We start from the raw sequence: 21012 nt of genomic DNA on the forward strand, positions 1-21012 counted from the left end.
TTTGTTAGCCCTCTGTATGTCTTCTTTGGAGAAATGTCTTATTTAGTTCTTTGGCCCATTTTTTGATTGGGTCATTTATTTTTCTGGAGTTGGAGCTCCAGTTCTCTATGTCTCAGTGCAGAACAACTTCAATGAGAGGCAAGGTGGTAGATATAAGTGATTTATTGGAATAGGATGCTTGTGAAGTTTACAAGTGGGCAAGTGAGATGGTATCATGTTCTAAGAACTTGGTGGGCTACAGTTTTATAATCAAAGAAAAAGTGGGAGGGGGAAAGATCACCTTTTTCCTCATTCTTTTTTTTTTTTTTTTAAATTATTTATTTATTTTTGGCTCTTCGTTGCTTCCCATGGTCTTTTCTCTAGTTGTGGCGAGTGGGGGCTGCCCTTTGTTGTGGTGTGAGACCTTCTCATGGCAGAGGCTTACTGTTGCAGAGCGTGGGCTCTAGACACACGGGCTCAGTAGCTGTGGCACGTGCGCCCTGTGTGGGCCCTGGACCATACGGGCTTCCCATAGTTGTGGCTCATGGGCTTAGTTGCTCTACAGCATATGAGATCGTGCTGGCCCAGTGGTCAAACCTGTGTCCCCTGAATTGGCAGGCAGATTCTTAACCACTGGACCACCAGGGAAGTCCCTTCCACATTCTTGAGTACACATCATGCTTCCATCATCAGCTCCTTTCGGTCAGGTGGAGGCGTTTTCTTGTCCCTACATGGCCAAGCCAGGACTGTCATGGCACTATGGAAAAATTATTTCAGGTCTCAGTACAGTGAGGGTCTTTCACTTTGACATGTCACCCTTCCATAAATTATTGTGTTTTATATGTGCAGAGACTTTGCCCTAGGGATCGTTAATTTAATGAGCTCACTGGGCAGAATGTGGATCTCATGCCACCAGTGTTTTATTGTCTGGGGGCATGTTTCGTGCTTCTGTTGCTAATCAGGCTTGCTTAGCTTTGTGCTTAAGCAAACCCGCTTTACTGAGTGATCAGTAACTTACAGGGGTCTCCCATACTTTTTTCTTTACTTACGATCCTCTAATAGGATTAACTGCTTAACTGCTTTGTCCCTTTACTCTGTCCCTTTCATGTTGGGCTCTACCAAAGGCTTGGTTATGCTACAAGCCTATTTTTCTGAGGGTGTGTGTGTGACCCTTAATGTTAATATCTGGAAGTCTAAAGAATCTGTTCAGTTTCTTTCCAGAAAAGTCTTGAATTTTGCTTTCTGAAAGTTTCAGCCTGGCTGCTTTATTCTGAGTTGGCCAGTGAGAGGGGTACCGTAATTAAGTCGGCAGTTTCACCTGTCCCTCTTTACTTCCTCTGCTTTGCCTTTTGTCGTTCATTCAGAGATGCTTCTTTTTGGTTTCTTGAGGGAATAAACTGGTAATTTATCTCTATTTCAGGTATTGTAGGTTGTGATGGTGATGGTAGTAGTTCATTCCCTTACTTGTGGCTCCATGTCTTATGTGTATCTTCTGAGATTAGGGTTTCTGCAGATGGACTAGGCTTGCTTATCATAAGCAGCTTCTTTCAGTTGTAACTGAGATTTTTGTTTCTTTAGCACTGCTGAGTTCCTCATCTGTTTTCCTTTTTCTGAAAATTTGTGGAAACCTTTTGGCCAGTACTGCTTAGTTACTTCTTTTATATTATTTTTGATCCCATAGATGTTTGCTTTTTTGCGTGTCTGTGCCTTTGTCATCATTTTAACAGTCTTAGATGGAAGAGTAGATAATCTTTCTGCCATATTTAAGTGGAAGTTCCAGGGGTATGACTGTGTGTATTTCACTGTTATTGTATGTACTGTAGCAGGACATATACAATCACAGGAATTTTGAGACAAACTGGACTTTGGAGATAATTTAAATCTCTTTATTCATTTTACAACAAAGGAACAGTCTCAGTGAAGTTACTGCTTTTGCTGTTGATTATAGTTAGCAGTGCAAGCCTGAGATGGAATCTGTATGTCCTGACCCTGTTTGTTTCTTTTTCTACAATGCCACACTCACTACCTTTATTTTTTAATTAGATTATTCAATTATCGGTAATTTAAACCTGTTGTATAAACTAAGAATTAACAACTACATACCCGATTTGGGGGATTCAAAATGAGTAAGCCTGGTTTCTTTGTCAGAGCAATCTCTGGATTAATAAAAATCAATTTCTTATTTACTTTTAATTCAATTCTTTTCTTGATTGCTGATCTTATCTTTTGCTTTAACTGTTTAGCAGTTTGTATAATTTATGTGATGATCTCAGCTTACAATTTGTCAAACAAGTGGTGGTTTTAATTTAATGAGAGGTTTTTTTCCTTTAATTTATGATTTCCTTTGACTTTCTTGACTCTCATTACTGTCTTCTGCTTTCTCATTTCTTGAGAGGAAGCTCAATATTTTTTCTGTTGTATAGGTTTATAATTAAATACCTATAGCATATGCCTCACATGCAGCATTTATAAACATTGCTGGGGAGAGAGACAATTAAGAAAAGTATCTTAGTAAATTTTTTCTGTATGCGCTCAGCTCTTGGTGCAAAGGAACTGCACGATACCTTTTTCTTACATGACTCTTAGCACAGAGCTGGATATATGTTAGGCAACTTGGTAGATAGCATCTGACTGAGAAATATTTTATGAAAGGCCTTTTTTAAAGTGGACTTTTGTGTTCAGTGTTGAAACCTAATGAGGGAATTGGTATTTTCTTCACATATATTTCAGTGAAGATACATTTTTCATGTGCTATGTTGTCAAGTTTTTCGGCGCAGTTTTTTAAAGAACAAGAACCCATCATATTCCAGTGGTCTTTGTACTTTGGACTGGTGTACACAAAGGTTGGATCTAAAGAAGGGCCATGGAGAATCCATCTGAAAAAATTTCAAGGGTAAGGAGAAAAATAAGAATACATTTATTTTTGACAATTATTATTTGACCATGAAGCATTTATTCACTGTGTATTAGGTACATTTTTTATATAATATTAGTTTTGTCGTCATGACAACTTCATGAGGTAGTTATCCTCATAAAAAATAACAGAGCTTAAGACATTTGTTCATGACCAAAAATGTATCAGGCATTGTGCAGTAATTTGAAATACATGCTTGTTTTAATTGTAAACCTGTATTCTATATTTTCTGCTATCTTACTCTGGAAGTATTAATTCGAAATTGAAAAACTCAATTATACATCCAGATTTTTGGAGTGATTCTGTTTTCCTTTAATTATAGATATAGTGTAGATGAGAAAAATGTGTGTTATTTGCTCTAAACATTGTTAACGTTCAGTTTTAATTAGTTTATCAGTATATTAATAATTTCTTTGTACTGTAAAATAATTAGCCTCCAATTAAAAGAAATAAATTAATTTTTAAAAAAGCCAAAAAAAAAGAAACAACAACAAAAACAGAAAGACTCCAGAATTCTCTTTTTGGCTGAGGTTTGAAAACAATGAAGTTCTGTGTTGGGAGGATGATATGTTGCCTCCAATTGACCTGTTTCCAGAATAGAGCAAGCATTGCCATGATTTGGAAATATCAACTAGATAATTATTTGATATTCAAAAATTAAATTTCTTCTAGAGTTTCTGTTCTTGAAGATTATAAAGCTGGTGTTCCCTTGAATAAGAAAAAACTAGAATCTTTATCTAATTAAAAGAAAAGCAAAATTAAGTTAGTTTTGATGTAATTATTTGATGTAAATATTATAACTGAAATTAAGTAGGAACACTTGTTATAGGAAGTAGACTATTGAAAATAATCTTCTCCAGCATCTTGAAGAGACACAGTGGGTGTGAGGAGAGGAGGAAATACGGAACATATAAATACTTCCAGATGGATATTGGTGTAATTATGGAGAGTAAAGGAAAAGGAATGTATAAATAGAGATGGAAAACAGAGGGAAGGAATTTGTAAGACAGATTTGCCTTAATTTTCCCTGACACCAGATAAATACCCACAGAAGTAAGAGAAATGAGAGAATTAATGAAATGGTACTTGGAAATAAAAATCATCATTTGCAATGAAAATAGTTTTAAAAAGCGAAGCTAGAGTAGTTCAGGAAATACGTTTCTCTCATGGATATAAATCCTTAATAATGATATGAACCTTAGGTAAATCTTGATTAATGTAAACAAAAATGAAAGGTATTACTTAATGTTTGCTCTAAAAATACTATGAGTAATAAGGGTTGGTCATAAATTTCACTGCTGATTATTTAGTGTCAGCAATTTAGAGGTGAATCATTGTGTAATTTATGATGAATTACTTCGATAAATGAGTGTATATTAGTTGAAAGGTGAAACATTTGGAGTGTCAAGTAAGACTGTATATAAGGTTAAAAGCTATCATTGTTTTGTTTAAAACTAATTGTGAGATGCTCTGACATTTTTGTAGTTAAATCTATATATAGCTATTTTGCAATATTTTCTTCCGCAAGTCATATCATTTTGCTTTGTATATTTAGGTCTTTAATTGATCCTAAATTGATTTTTGTATATGATGTGAGGTAAGGATCTGGTTTTTAAAAGTTTTCCTTATAGGGAATCAAAAATTATATTATTGTATTGTGAATAGTCTACCTTTACGCACTGATCTGCAGTGCCGATTTTAAAATTTATCTATAGTTTGGTTTCTAGCTTCTCAGTGTTTTTTCTTTCTGTCCTTGAGCTTATATAGCCCTGTAGTTGTTTTGCTAGTAAAGCTTTATACTGAGTCTTTTTTTAAAAAAAGTTATGTATGTATCTTTGGCCGTGCTGGGTCTTCTCGCTGCGTGCGGGCTTTCTCTGGCTGCAGCAGGCGGGGCTGCTCTCTAGTTGTGTCTGCAGGCTCTCACTGCGGGGGCTTCTCTTGTCGCAGAGCATGCGAGCTCATGGGCTTCATCTGGTGCGTGACCTCAGTAGTTGCAGCTCGGAGGCTTCATTACTCTGTGGCATGTGGAATATTCCTGACCAGGTATCGAACCTATGTCCCCTGCACTGGCAGGCAGATTCTTAACCACTTGACCACCAGGGAAATCCATTCACTTTTTTAGATTATTGCTGGTATTTGGAAATGCTGCTGAATTTTGAATATTTCCTTTAGCCTAGTTACCTTTGCTTTTCATTAAAAGAAAGATGATGTTGGCCATTTTGATTTAAAAAAAATGAATTCTATATTCTTAGAATTTGAAATAAACTGATATTTGATTCGGAATCTTTATATTATTTCATATTAAGTAACTGATTGTGAGTTGCTCTGGAGCGTCTTCAAATAAGACCTAAAATACTGATGCTAAATGAACACAGACTTATTTATGAAGACCTCATTTTGACCCAGATATTATAAGATGGTATTCCTTGTGGCTTCTCTGGTATTTAGACCTGATTTTGAATATTGAGGAAAATGGTACTCTTAAGACTTACCTAAGCATAGGTTCATTTTTAGCAGTTGATTTGAACTCAGTACATATTTTTTGGAGCATCTACTTTGTGGTCAGCTTTTGCCAAATAAATTTCTTTCCTTTAAGCAGCTAGTAGTGTAATCGAGGAAACAAATGTAGAAAGAAATCAACTCATTACTGTAGCGTTACAGAATTTGGTTAAGTATAAGGTAAGGTAAGATGGCACAGTGGTAAAGAATCTGCCTGCCAATCATTATAGTTAGAAAATGGTCAGGAGAAAGTTCAATAATACAGTGTTATAAAGGTAAGATTTGATTGATTTAATGAAAAGAGCAAAGGAGTCAGGAGTGATGTTCCAATGTTTAGTTTTGGTGAATGACTAGATGTTGTTATTTATAACTGAATTAGGGAGTATGGGAGGAAGGACATGTTAGAGGTGATGAAGAGATTGGGTTCAGGTTTGTTCATGGATGAGATAAATATGTGTTATCTAGATGGGCATATTTAGGAGCATCTGTGATTTATGTGTCTGGTTGGTAGAGGATTCACAGTGGGAGAGACATATAATAAATAAAGATTATATTTAATTGTACTTTGACCTAATGCCATTCAGTAAATGTTACCTGTTATTACCATTATCATCCTCATTATCACCACCAATACCACCATCATTATATAGGCAGTGTTAATTTTTTTTGATACCTCCAAAAATTATTTTAATACTGGTCAGAAGGCCTAAGTCCCGTGAGAGAGGCACAGCTAGAGCCTGCATCTATGTCACTTTAGTCGTCTCCCACTCTTGGTGACCCTGTGGACTGTAGCCCACCAGGCTCCTCTGTCCATGATATTTCCCAGGCAAGAATACTGGAGTGGATTGTCATTTCCTTCTCCCATAGGTAGTGTTTAAAGCAACTAATAGATAAGCCTTTCTACACGAAAGACATGAAATAAAAAGAGAAGTGGGGTGGAGGATAAAGCATTTAATGGAATGGGTAGATGAGTTACAGAAGGAGATGGCGAACTTTTATTGGGAGAACTAAGACCAGGTCTCACAAAGAATAGTGAGCTTGTATGACAGAGTAGTGAATAGTATCAGATGTAACAGATTGGTAATATAAAACCTACAGGGAGTCCACTGGATTTAGCAGTACAATATCAATGGTGACCTCAGCTAAGTAAATCACAATGGAATGATACAGAGGGACAGAAGCCAGATTAAAATGTACTTAGAAGTATATTGAAAGTGTGATACAAAGTTGGCTAGCTTTGTTGAAGTGGTTCAAGAGCCACGTGGTGATATCTTACAAGTACCAAATGTTAAAAATTTCCTTTAATGAAAATATCTAGCTAGTCATTATGAATAATTATCAGTGATGTTTTTAAAATACAAAGAGTATATTTCTGTGTTGAGGCTTAAATGTAGCTTTATTATTTTTCCTCCTGTTTTCTCTAGCTGAATTTTATTTATTTATTAAAAAAATAAATTTATTTTAATTGGAGGCTAATTACAGTATTGTAGTGGTTTTTGCCATACATTGACATGAATCAGCCATGGGTGTACATGTGTTCCCCATCCTGAACCCCCCCTCCCACATCCCTCCCCATCCCATCCCTCAGCATCATCCCAGTGCCCCAGCCCTAAAGCACCCTGTCTCATGCATTGAACCTGGACTGGTGATCCATTTCACATATGATAATATACATGTTTCAGTGCTATTCTCTCAAATCATCCCACCCTCGCCTTCTCCCACAGAGTCCAAAAGTCTGTTCTTTACATCTCTGTCTCTTTTGCAATCTTGCATATAGGGTAATCGTTATCATCTTTCTAAATTCCGTATATATGAGTTAATATACTGTTTTGATGCTTTTCTTTCTAACTTACTTCATTCTGTATAATAGGCTCCAGTTTCATCCACCTCATTAGAACTGATTCGTATGCATTCTTTTTAATAGCTGCGTAATATTTCATTGTGTATATGTACCACAGCTTTCTTATCCATTCGTCTGCTGATGGACATCTAGGTTGCTTCCATGTCCTGGCTATTATAAACAGTGCTGCGATGAACATTGGGGTACACATGTCTCTTTCAGTTCTGGTTTGCTCGGTGTGTATGCCCAGCAGTGGGATTACTGGGCCATATGGCATCTCTATTTCCAGTTTTTTAAGGAATCTCCACACTGTTCTCCATAGTGGCTGTACTAGTTTGCATTCCCACCAACAATGTAAGAGGGGTAGATTTTCTCTGCACCCTCTCCAGCAATTATTGTTTGTAGACTTTTTGATAGCAGCCATTCTGACTGGTATGAGATGGTACCTCATTGTGGTTTTGATTTGCATTTCTCTGGTAATGAGTGATGTTGAGCATCTTTTCATGTGTTTGTTAGCCATCTGTATGTCTTCTTTGGAGAAATGTCTGTTTAGTTGTTTGGCCCATTTTTTGATTGGGTCGTTTATTTTTCTGGAATTGACCTGAAGGAGCTCTTTGTATATTTTTGAGATTAATTCTTTGTCAGTTGCTTTGTTTGCTATTATTTTCTCCCATTCTGAAGGCTGCCTTTTCACCTTGCTTATAGTTTCCTTTGTTGTGCAAAAGCTTTTAAGTTTAATTAGGTCCCATATGTTTATTTTTGCTTTTATTTCCATTACTCTGGGAGGTGGGTCATAGAGGATCCTGCTGTGATGTATGTCGGAGAGTGTTTTGCCTATGTTTTCCTCTAGCAGTTTTATAGTTTCTGGTCTTATGTTTAGATCTTTAATCTATTTTGAGTTTATTTTTGTGTATGGTGTTAGAAAGTGTTCTAGTTTCATCCTTTTACAAGTGGTTGACCAGTTTTCCCAGCACCACTTGTTAAAGAGATTGTCTTTTCTCCACTGTATATTCTTGCCTCCTTTGTCAAAGATAAGGTGTCCATAGGTGTGTGGATTTATCTCTGGGCTTTCTATTTGGTTCCATTGATCTATTTTTCTGTCTTTGTGCCAGTACCATACTGTCTTGATGACTAGCTTTGTAGTATAGTCTGAAGTCAGGCAGGTTGATTCTTCCAATTCCATTCTTCTTTCTCAAGATTGCTTTGGCTATTTGAGGTTTTTTTGTATGTCCATACAAATTGTGAAATTATTTGTTCTAGTTTTAGATAGGGATTGCATTGAATCTATAGATTGCTTTGGGTAGTATATTCATTTTCACTATATTGATTCTTCTGATCCATGAACATGGTATATTTGTCCATCTATTTGTGTCATCTTTGATTTCTTTCATCAGTGTTTTATAGTTTTCTATATATAGGTCTTTTGTTTCTTTAGGTAGATTTATTCCTAAGTATTTTATTCTTTTCATTGCAATGGTGAATGGAATTGTTTCCTTAATTTCTCTTTCTGTTCTCTCATTGTTAGTGTAAAGGAATGCAAAGGATTTCTGTGTGTTAATTTTATATCCTGAAACTTTACTATGTTCATTGATTAGCTCTAGTGATTTTCTGATGGAGTCTTTAGGGTTTTCAATGTAGAGGATCATGTCATCTGCAGACAGTGAAGAGTTTTACTTCTTTTCCAATCTGGATTCCTTTTTCTTCTCTGATTGCTGTGGCTAAAACTTCCAGAACTATGTTGAATAGTAGTGGTGAGAGTGGGTACCCTTGTCTTGTTCCTGACTTCAGGGGAAATGCTTTCAATTTTTCACCATTGAGGATAATGTTTGCTGTGGGTTTATCATATATGGCTTTTATTATGTTGAGGCATATGCCTTCTATGCCTGCTTTCTGGAGGGTTTTTGTCATAAATGGATGTTGAATTTTGTCAAAGGCTTTCTCTGCATCTATTGTGATAATCATATGGTTTTTATCTTTCAATTTGTTAATGTGGTGTATCACATTGATTGATTTGCAAATGTTGAAGAATCCTTGCATCCCTGGGATAAAGCTGCCTTGGTCATGATGTATGATCTTATTAATATGTTGTTGGATTCTGTTTGCTAGAATTTTGTTAAGCATTTTTGCATCTATGTTCATCAGTGATACTGGCCTGTAGTTTTCTTTTTTTGTAGCATCTTTGTTTGGTTTTGGTGATGGTGGCCTCATAGAATGAGTTTGGAAGTTCACCTTCCTCTGCAATTTTCTGGAAGAGTTTGAGTAGGATAGGTGTTAGCCCTTCTGTAAATTTTTGGTAGAATTCATCTAGCTGAATTTTAATCCTCATCTAGTTTTCTAATGAGAATTTAAAGTATTATTTTCACAAACATTATAACTTTGCTATTTTTTGCATTCTAACTCCGTGGTTTACTCTTAATTTCCTTCTCTACAAGCCTCTTAAATTTCAGCCTTACTTGTTAGTAGATTAACACTTTTGATCCCCCTTTTCTTCCTTTCTAGTATGGGTCTTTTTTGTATGTTTTTAACTTGAAATATCGTTAATTTACAATGTTATGTTAATTACTGCGGTACAACAAAGTGATTCAATAGTACATATATATACATTGGTTTTTAATTTTTATTTATTTTTTTAGAAGAAAATTTATTTTTTTATTTTTTTTTTAAACTTTTTCATTTATTGGAATGATTTGTATATTTATAATTACCTCCTCAAGAGACTGTAATGTCATGAGAATAGTTATAATCTCTATATGTAATAACTACATCTGGTTTTGTACATCACTGTATCCTCAGGGCTCAGAACAATATCTGTGACCTAAGTACTTGCCTATTTTCAAGTTTTCTTTTTTTTTTTAATATTCTTTTTTTTTTTTTTTACTTTACAATATTGTATTGGTTTTGCCATATATCAACATGCATCCGCCACAGGTGTACATGTGTTCCCCATCCTGAACCCCTCCCTCCTCCCTCCCCATACCATCCCGCTGGGTCATCCAGTGCACCAGCCCCAAGCTTCCTGTATCCTGCATCGAATCTAGACTGGCGATTCGTTTCTTATATGATATTACACATGTTTTAATGCCATTCTCCCAAATCATCCCCTCCCCCCGTCCCCCCAGAATCCCAAAGACTGTTCTATACATCTGTGTCTCTTTTGCTGTCTCGCATATAGGGTTGTCGTTACCATCTTTCTAAATTCCATATATATGCATTAGTATATTGTATTGGTGTTTTTCTTTCTGGCTTACTTCACTCTGTATAATAGGCTCCAGTTTCATCCACCTCATTAGAACTGATTCAAATGTATTCTTTTTAATGGCTGAGTAATACTCCATTGTGTATATGTACCACAGCTTTCTTATCCATTCATCTGCTGATGGACATCTAGGTTGCTTCCATGTCCTGGCTATTATAAACAGTGCTGCGATGAACACTGGGGTACACGTGTCTCTTTCAATTCTGGTTTCCTCGGTGTGTATGCCCAGCAGGGGGATTGCTGGGTCGTTTTTTAAAAATAATCTTTCCATTATGGTTTCTCATAGGATATTGAATATAGTTCTCTGTGCTTTCTAACATTTCTTTTTTTTTTTTTTTTGGCCAAAGTGCACACCTTGGAGGGATCTTAGTCCCCCAACCAAAGATTGAACCCAGACCCCAGGCAGTGAGAACATGAAGTCCTAACCACTAGACTGCCAGGGAATTCCCTTAATATGTTTTAATCAACCTTTAGTTTTCAGTTGCAAGAACCATTTAAGCATGTTAAGTTTAAAATCTTGCTCTATCCACACTATCTGATTGATTCTGTCAACTTTATAGAACTTTGCAGGATACCATTAAGGTTCTTTGGTTTATATGGTAATATTTGTAGATTTCTAGAATTTTACTTGTTTGATTCTCAAGAAGGCAATCTTAGTTGCAAATATTTATGGACTATTTATTAACATCCTTCTGTATAGCAAGTCTTAGCTTGGCATTAACTATCTGACATTGGTAGGGCATTTCATTTATGACCGAGGTGTTTTGGGGCTTAACAATCTCTTCAAAGACCTTTCTGAGCCTTAAGTTCTAAGTTATGCTAATCTTCAGGGAAATAACATATTTGAATGAATAATATTTGTTTCAGTCTCGTACAGAAGACTCAGACTTTGTGGAGACCACAGGCAAGATAGAGAGGGCCCTTGCCTGTGTTCTCTCCTGCTTCTTCATCTCCTGATGACTGGAGTGTATGTCTTTTCCCTCTGGTAAATTCAGGTAGAAAAAAGGTTGAGAAATACCACAGTACCCTTATGCTGTCTCTGGCTTTTTTAGGAACTATGTTCATGTTTGAATCTAACAAATGATATAAAAGCAGAACATCTGTTTAATCATGTCTTTAGGAAACAAAACTCAAGTGAAAAATAGTTTATGTGTTGTATTATTCTGGAGAAGACAGAGTAGAAAGTTGAAGTATAGCTCTCCTTTCTTTTTCTTACTAAGCTGAATTTTCCCTTTCAAGTTTATTAATTTAAAACATTGAATATTCAGAGAATAAGTTAAATGTAATAAGAGATTAAAAAATCTGTATATCTTTTGTTCTGCCAACAGAAGTTAGGTTGGCAGAACAAGATCCACTAAATGAAAAAGAGAACTGCATTTAATTTAGTCCCACATTTAAACAGACATTTTAAAAGCAAATATTAACATTAAATGTTTCATTGAGAAGTAGCTCCATTTTATTAGTAAGGATTGTGGACCTGATGGCATATTTACTTTTACATTTATAATTGTAATTTATATCTTGCCTTCCAAAATGAATTTGAGGCAGTGTTTTAAGTATATAACTGTGTCCTCAAACCCTGCAGTTTGGCTTGCTCTTGGTGGTAGGTCAGGTTCTTAAGAAGGAGGGTGCAAGAGTCAAGGAAGAAATAAGGAAGATAAAACTGACTAAACCAGCAAAGACAAAGAAAAATAAAGGTTATTGAGATCTGATGGAAAGTTACCTGGCTTGGGGCAGGGGAAAATCGTATCCGAGAAAGAAATACTAAGGAGAGACTGAACATTTTAAAGTTTGGGATTAGAGAGCTAATCTGCCAGTAGAATAGTTTAAAATGGATCTTGCATTTTGACATTAATTTCTCATTTAAATGCTTTCTTCTCTGTAGTAACCCTCTGTGTTTTTTCAGTCTTTTAACTTTATTGAGGCTTTCAGTAGATAATCAAAGGTCTCTCTTGGTGAATGCTACATTGTACTTAAAAATATGTGGGTTCTTCTCAGATATCTTTGATTTCTAACATAATTCCTCATAATAACCGAATAGACTGTATTAGACCATGAAATTTTTGTACCTTATTTTATGTCCCTGGGTATGTTCCAGTGTCTCCTGATTTATAGTCTGTGGAAACTAGAATTTTTATCATACTGTTGTGTGAAAATTATATAAATCTTAATTATTTTGGCTTGGTTCATAGTACTTTTCAGATTTACTTATCCTTCTACTTTTCTGTGTATTCATTCTGTTAGTTTTTGAGAGTTTGATACTGAAATTTCAACTAAATTAAGATTTATCTACTTAAGAAAATAATTGTAATATATAGTGGAACTACATGTAACTTTGTTCTGTACTTTCCAAGTCTCCTGTAGATGTGTTATCATACTTTCATAATTTAAAAATAAAAAAAGAAAAATAATGGATCTTGTAAATTTATTGTTGAGGACCTGAAGATGTACTTGAATCTGCAAAGTAGAATGTCTTTTGGGTGATTTGATCACAGTTAAGCTGTCCTTGGCTTCTTCTTGCCTATAATATGGATCTTTTTTATGGGCTACCTTCACTATTCTCTTTAAATTCTTACCCTGAGACTTTAAAAGTTGTTGTTCAGTCGCTAAGTTGTGTCTGACTCCATGGATTGCAGTGCGCTAGCAGTGCGCTAGGCCTCTGTCTTTCACTATCTCTTGGAGTTTGCTCAGATTCATATCCATTGTGTCAATGATGCCATCTAACCATTTCCTTCTCTGTCTCCGCTTTTTCCTCCTGCCCTCAATCTTTCTCAGCATCAGGGTCTTTTCCAGTGAGTTGGTTCTTTGCATCAAGTGTCCGAAGTTTTGGAGCTTCAGCTTCAGCATCAGTCCTTCCAATGAATATTCAGGGTTGATTTCCTTTAGGATTGAGTGATTTGATCTTGCTGTCCAAGGAACTCTCAAGAGTCTTCTCCAGCACCACAATTCTTTAAAAGGAGGAAAGGTTTTTTATGGGAAAGGAGCACAGAAGAGATGAAATGGGAGAGGAAGAGAAAGTTGGGCAACAGATAAAAGATGTCCTTTTTTTTGACTCTTACAAAAGAGACAGTACTCCCTTTTCTATATTGTACTTAACTGTATTGTAATATCAATACTTATGACACTATGAGTGGTTACTTTTATTCTGATTTGTCTACTGAATTGTGAGATCCCAAGGGCAAGACAGCTTCCCTGGTAGCTCAGAGGCTAAAGAATCTGCCCGCAGTGCAGGAGACCTGGGTTTGATGCCTTGGTTGGGAAGATCCCCTGGAGAAGGGAATGGCAACCCACTCCAGTATTCTTGCCTGGAAAATCCCATGGACGGAGGTGCCTGGTGGGTTATAGTCCATGGGGTCACAAAGAGTTGGACACGACTGAGTGACTAGCACACACATAAGGGCAAGACATGTTTGTTATTTCTCTTTCACTATCTAGAGAAGGAACGTAAGGGAATTCCCTGGTGCTGTAATAGTTGGGACTCCCTACTTCCATTTCAGGGGACACAGCTTCAATCCCTGGTCAGCAAACTAAGATCCTACTGGCCTCGTGGTATGGCCCCCTAAAAAAGGAGCTAATATTAAAGGTGTTTAATGCTGTGCCACAGCATTGTTAAGTACACGATACATGTTAAAAAAAAAAAGGAAAGTTATATTGATGGAGTTCCTATTTTGTATATATCAAGCACTTTGCTGAGAGATATCATCAAATCCACTGGTTTCAAACTTTTAACTTCCATGAAAATGTTTTGATAAGTAAGTACTTCCTCAGTCATTTAAGTATTTATGATTTTTATATTTTAATGTTAAATAAAACTGGTAAATCATTCTTTTACTGGAGTCTTAAATACCATAGTAGTTTGATACCTACCATTCATTATACATTTATAAAAAGATACAAACAACTTCTTTCTTAACATTAAAAAATTTATATTCCTTTCTCTGTTTAAATTTGTATTTTTATTATACTTTCCCACCAGGTTTCATCCTTTTGTGATGTGTTTTTTATGCATGGATTATGTTTTGCACATAATATATTATGTATACATTATGAAGGCAATGTATTTTTATGCATGCAAGGCTTTCTTGCATATTGATCACCCTGTCGTATGTCTTTGAACAACTATATGTATGAAGTCAAGTTTAAAATATTTTTTCTAGTTATTTTAATTAGCATACAATTAATAAAACAATGTAAATGTATTAAATGTTAAATCAGTATTAAACAAGAAAATGAGAAGTTTTTGGAAATGCATCTTTTAATGAGATGGATGAAGCTGATCTTTTTTTCAATTAATTGAACCTTTTGTGGATAAATAATACCCAGTGCTACAGTAAGACAATGTTCAGCATTAGTTTTATTTCCCCCCTTTTTTTCTTTTAGAGATCTAAATTCTGAGTACTCTGTTTATATAATTAATTGAATGGTAATGGACAGTTTTGTTTCAGAAATTTTTACTCAATTATTTGAACTTTTCTAACGTCAAATGATTTATCATCAGAATTATTTTTATTTATCTATCAGCTGATAATTTGATTAAGACCTTTTTCAGTTTTGTTGGAAGCAAAGAATAGAAATCACCTGACTTGCCAGAGTCATTAGAGTCATTAAAGACTTGAAATTCTGGGAAGTATACCAAAAAGGCTTTATTAAAGCTTCTTAATGTAATTATATTAAGTAGTAATTATATGTTGGTATTTTATTCATAGGCATTGTTCAGGCAGTATTGAGAAAAGCTAAATCTTGTTAACTTCAATATACCTATGTCAAAGGATGTTTCTTTGGTAAGATGTTTTTATCAGATGACTTAAACACGTTTTAACCAAAACCATTTATTCAGTTTAAAGCCACTGTCTATCTTGAAACCTTTTTGGCAAAACTGTTCTTTCATTGTCACACCAATGAGATTTACTTTCATGATGTAAGAAGTCTGACTTCATTTTTTCAATTCAAATAAATTGATTTGATTCATGTTCCTGTAACAACCATCTTTGAATCTTAATCCTTGGTAGATAAATGTAAGGCAAGAAGACTTGTTTAAAGAGTGTTGCTTGGAAGAAATAAATTGACTTTGTCTTTCTTGTTCCTTTTTAGAAATTCTCTTAGCTTTGCTTCACAGAACTCTACTTGAAAAGGAATGTATTCTCTGATGATGAACATGGGCTAGAAATGATGAACTTTTAAAATGAAAATTGTAATCAACTTCTGAATATATCTGAAAATAGAACATTCTATCCCAATTCCTCAGTTTAAATTTCTGTCTTCATTGTTTACTGTAATAGTGTGTAAAACAGGAAGCCATAAAGTCAGTTTGTAGTACTTGAAGAAGGCCTTGAAGACCAAGTATTATGAATCATTCCTTGTTTAATACTTCAGAGATTTTTATACGTAGGCATTGCAGTATGGTTACATTCAGGATGGAAAAGATGTGTGCCATTCTTTTTATAAAGTGAATAAAGGCACTTGTGGAAGGGGAGGCAAGAAAGGAGATTTAGATGACCTCTCTGCTGTCAGACAGTTAGTTTTAGGAAAAGGATGAGTACAAGTGGAAATTGCAGACCTGTCCTTTGTTGTTTGCCTATTTCTGTGACCTTTAGTAGTATGAACTATATGATATTGGAATATCCCTGTTCTTATATTTATGGTAGCCTCTATTTTATAGTCAGGGAAACTTATAGTTGAAACAATTGCCTATGGTCACTAAGCTAGTTAATGGTTTAGTTAAGAATTCCAAAGCTTATTTTTCCTCCTGTGTTACATTACTTAGTACATAGTCTGGTATATAATAAATGTTTACTGTATATTGCTTTTTTCCCTCTCTTGGCCGTACAATATGGCATATGGGATTTTAGTTCCCAGACCAGAGTAAGAACCCACACTCCCCCTGCTTTGAAAGCGTGGAGTCTTAACCACTGGATCACCAGGGAAGTCCCTGCTGCTGCTGCTGCTGCTAAGTCGCTTCAGTCATGTCCAACTCTGTGCTACCCCATAGACGACGGCCCACCAGGGCTCCCCCATCCCTTGGATTCTCCAGGCAAGAACACTGGAGTGGGTTGCCATTTCCTTCTCCAATGCATGAAAGTAAAAAGGGAAAGTGAAGTCGCTGAGTCGTGTCCGACTCTTAGCCCTACTATATATTTAATGAAAGAATAACTTTGTATTGTTTTGTGAACTATTAAATCTTAACCTTGGAGTAGTTTCTTGAATTTTGTACTGCTGGATAAATGTAACATTATGGATGAGTCACTACAGAAGAATATTGAAGATACCTCATTTTTTAAAAGCATGGTCAAGTACATCTCCCTTTCCTTACTGAGGTGGTGTTGGTGGAAGTGACTAATAGAGCATCAAAGAACTCACACATGTTTTTTCAATTAAGATAGAGACCTGTTATCAGTGTAGTAGTGTTTATTTGCTTGGGTTCAACTGGCTGTATGTAGAGACTACAGTCAGATGTCCATGAGGCAAACATACTCATATGTTTATTTTACTAGTATATTTTTGTTTCTGTGTTACAGGTATTCTCTTAAACCTAATGACCAGATTTTGGCTGAAGAGAAACATAAGGAACTGTAAGTGCATTAAACCCTAGGCTATCCATAATTTAGACTCTGTCTGTGGATTAGATGTGTAAACAATCTGATTTTTAAAATTCCATGAGGTTTTAAAATCTAAAGATGTAACTAGTAGTATGTTCTTAATCCTAGTAGGATTAGGATAATTTATACTACATAAGGTTAACAAAGTTGTTACCACATGCACATTATAATATGTTTTAATACTATTGTATCCCATCATCTTGCAAGTCCCTTGGACTGCAAGGAGATCCAACCAGTCCATCCTAAAGGAGACCAGTCCTGGGTGTTCATTGGAAGGACTGAGGCTGAGGCTGAAACTCCCAATACTTTGGCCACTCATGAGAATAGTTGACTCATTGGAAAAGACCCTGATGCTGGGAGGGATTGGGGGCAGGAGGAGAAGGGGACGACAGAGGATGAGATGGCTGGATGGCATCACTGACTCGATGCACATGAGTTTGGGTGAACTCCGGGAGTTGGTGATGGACAGGGAGGCCTGGTGTGCTGAGATTCATGCAGCTGCAAAGAGTTGGATACGATTGAGCGACTGAACTGAACTGAACTGATCCCATCATCTGGACTAAGGGCATATTGGGAAATAAGTTGTTTTGTTTCTTTCCCCAGATAAAGTATTAAATTGTCATTGTTAATTTTGGCTCTTGCTCAGTTGACTTCCACCCTGTGCTTAAGGTGGAGACATGATTTTGTCACCTTACGAAAAAGTAAATGCTTAAGCTTGTTTAGCACAAGGTTAAAAAAACACTTTAAAATTGTAGATGTGAATATAACTTTGTTTCTTTAAAAATTTTTGGTATTCATAGGATTCTCTCTTTCAGGTAAAGTAACTGTATATATGATTTTGGAATATCTCTGTTGCTGTTTTTCTGCCCTATGGTAGTATCTAAAAAAAATTACTGTGTTACAGGAACTGTGAGGTTTTTAGCTAAAAATTACAGACTTGGTAGTTTTAAAAATTCATCTCTTATTTTTCAATATCATAGGATTGTTCCAGGATGGAAGCTAAAAAAAAAATTATATGGTTCTCTTTTCTAGTAGTCTACCTTTTTTTCTCCATCATGCAATAATAAAGTTCTGATAACATTAATTATCATGCAAGTATTTAATATCAAGTAATAATGTAGAGCTAAGAGTTTGAGGCTTACTGTACCTTTAGGTTGGACTTAACATTATTAGTATTATTATTATATGTTTTTAGAATTGAAGTATAGTTGACTTACAGTGTTGTGCAGACCACATTTACTCTCAGTGATAGTTAAGGTTCTATCCTGTTTATAAATACATTGGTGAATTTTACAGACTTCCTTGGTTGTTTCCTTGATGTTTGACATCTAATTCAAGTTCCTTGCTGTTTAGTTTAAATGAAATCTTCATTTGTACCCATGTTTATGGAGAATAACTTTCTGTAGATTAAGTACTTTCCAAGACTCTTATTTTCTTCCCAAGATTAAATAATGATTTTTCTGAGTACTTTTAACTGCTTAAAAAAACTGTGTCCTGGATCTTTTCCAAATTATTTTCTTCCTTTTCTCTTATTGAAGAGATTGTAGAAAAGTGTTAATCATCAAATGGTAGGCTCGGTGTGCAGGGAAAGGATTTCTTTAAGAGTTCTTACAATTGATATATCTCATTATTATGTTAGCCTTCCATCATATTAATCATAAAATGGTAGGCTCAATGTGTAGGGAAAGGATTTCTCTAAGAGTTCTTAATGTTGGTATATCCCATTGTTAATATTAGCCTTTTACCAGTGTTTTTATATTTGTTATAAAATTCATTTAATTATGATTCATTTAGTTATAATTCATTTAATTATGATCTCCAAGTGGGTTCTCAAATTTATTGTCAAGGAGTTTTATGTAATTTTTTTCTTTATAACTAGAAATTGTGAATGAGGGTACATGATTGTAACTGTACCATTGGTTGATTGCTTGTTATTTATAGGTCTTATAGCAGAGCTTTTTTGGTTTGGGAATTAGGTGGTCAACCTAGAAGTTCTTTGGGGATTTCCTGGTAGCTCAACTAGTAAAGAATCTGCCTGCAGTGCAGGAGACCCTGATTCGATTTCTGGTTGGGAAGATCCCCTGGAGAAGGGACAAGGCTACCTACTCCAGTACTATGACCAATATTAAAAATACCAGAAAACTGCAATAGTGTAAATATTTTGATATTATTTAATATGTAACCCATATTAATGTCATTCATTTACAATTTCTCTAGCCATCTATGATATAGTTGACCCTCAAGGATAAACTGATGTTTTTCTTTGACTTTATTATGAAAAATGTACAGTATATAATTAACCATATACTCACCACCTAGATTTTATCATTGACATTTTACTCTACTTACTTTTTTACCTGTCCATTCTTTTGTCCATCCATGAATTCATCTGCTTTTTTAATATATCTCAAAAGTAAATTGCAGACATCAGTATGTTTCCCCATAAGTATTTCAACATGCATACCGTCACCTAGAGTTCAGTCTTTTAAAGTTTTTTGTATTTACATGTAAAAATATTCATATATTGAAACACACAAATCTTCAGTGTACATTTGCTGAGTTTTGACAGATACATGAATGTTTGTGACCCAGTTCTCTATGAAGAACATTATCACCACCCCCGAAAATTCTTCCCTTCTTCCTCTTTGTAGTCACTCTCTGCTCCTACCCTCCGAAAGGAATATTATGATTCTTTTTCAACTATAGATTAAGGTTTTCCTATTCTGAAATTTCTTACTAATGGAGTCATATGTCTGTTCTGTTTTATATAGTGCTTCTTTCACTCAGTATGTTTTTAGCTTCTTTCATGTTGTATGAATTAATTTGTTTTTATTGCATATTAACATTCCATGGTTTATCTGCTTTCTTATTGGTGGACATCTAGGCTGTTTACTTTCATTTTGGCTGCTATGAATAAAGTTGCTGTTAATATTTTTGTACAAGTCTTTTGGTGAACATGTTTTTATTTCTCATGGAAAATTACTCGAGTAGATTTGCTGCTGAGTCACTAGGATATAGGGTAACATTATATTTGGTTCTATAAGGAACGACTAGATTTTCTTCTGAAGCAGGACTGTTTTACATTCCTGACAGCGATATGTGAGAGTTCTAGTTGCTCTTCATCCTCATCAACATTTGGTGTTTGATGGTCTTGCTAATTTTAGGTATTTTGGTGGATATGTAGTTGCATTTCATTGTGGTTTAATTTTCATTTCCATGGTGACAATTGATATTGAGCATTTTTTCATTTGCTAATTGGCCATATGTATTTTCTTTGGTGAAGAATCTGTAAAATCTTTTGCTGATGAAAAACATTGGATTGTTTTGTCTTTTTATTGATGAGTTGTTGAAATTCTGTATATATTCTGGGTACCAGTCTATGTCAGCAGTCCCAGGCATACCTTTTCCCCTTAATAGTTTCTTTTGGTAAGGAAGTTTTAAATTTTTATAAAGTCTAATTTATCAGTTTTTGCCTTTATGATTATTGCTTTCTATGTTCCTCTAAAAAACTTTTGCCTGCCCTCAATTTATGATGATACTCATATTTTTCTTTAAAAACTGTGATTTGAGCTTCTTTTGTTTAGGTCTGTGATCTGTTATGTGTTAATATTTGTCTATGATGTGAGGTAGATGTTGAGGTTCATTTTTCTTTACCTAGATGGATATCTAGTTACTTCAGCACCATTTGCTGAATAGACTTTACTTGTCTACTGAATTGCTTTGATGCTCTTGCTGAAAATCAAATAACCTTAGAAATATGGATTTATTCTGTTCTGTTGATTTACTTGTCACTCTATGCCAGTAACACAGTATAGTGAATATTGAAGTCAGTTGCTATAAGTCCTTCAGCTTTGTTTATGAGATTACTTTGAATATACTAGATCCTTTACATTGGCTTTTATTTTAGAATCAGCTTATCAGTTTCCTC

At 35.1% G+C, this 21012-nt stretch overlaps 1 protein-coding gene across 6 annotated transcripts in view; it reads left to right on the forward strand.

The window, feature by feature from the left end:
* ADK (adenosine kinase) overlaps positions 1-21012 on the forward strand; it is a 550282-nt gene that overhangs the window by 57584 nt on the left and 471686 nt on the right. For 4 of the 6 annotated variants that reach the window (XM_070782218.1, XM_070782222.1, XM_070782224.1 and 1 more), the window contains exon 3: positions 17004-17057. The exons of the other annotated variants lie outside the window; for them this stretch is intronic. In XM_070782218.1, coding sequence (XP_070638319.1) covers positions 17004-17057 — 54 coding nt within the window. The remainder of the gene's footprint in view (positions 1-17003; positions 17058-21012) is intronic. 6 annotated transcript variants of the gene reach the window in all.

Source organism: Bos indicus, chromosome 28, assembly GCF_029378745.1.
Source record: "Bos indicus isolate NIAB-ARS_2022 breed Sahiwal x Tharparkar chromosome 28, NIAB-ARS_B.indTharparkar_mat_pri_1.0, whole genome shotgun sequence".
Classification (NCBI taxonomy): domain Eukaryota; kingdom Metazoa; phylum Chordata; class Mammalia; order Artiodactyla; family Bovidae; genus Bos; species Bos indicus.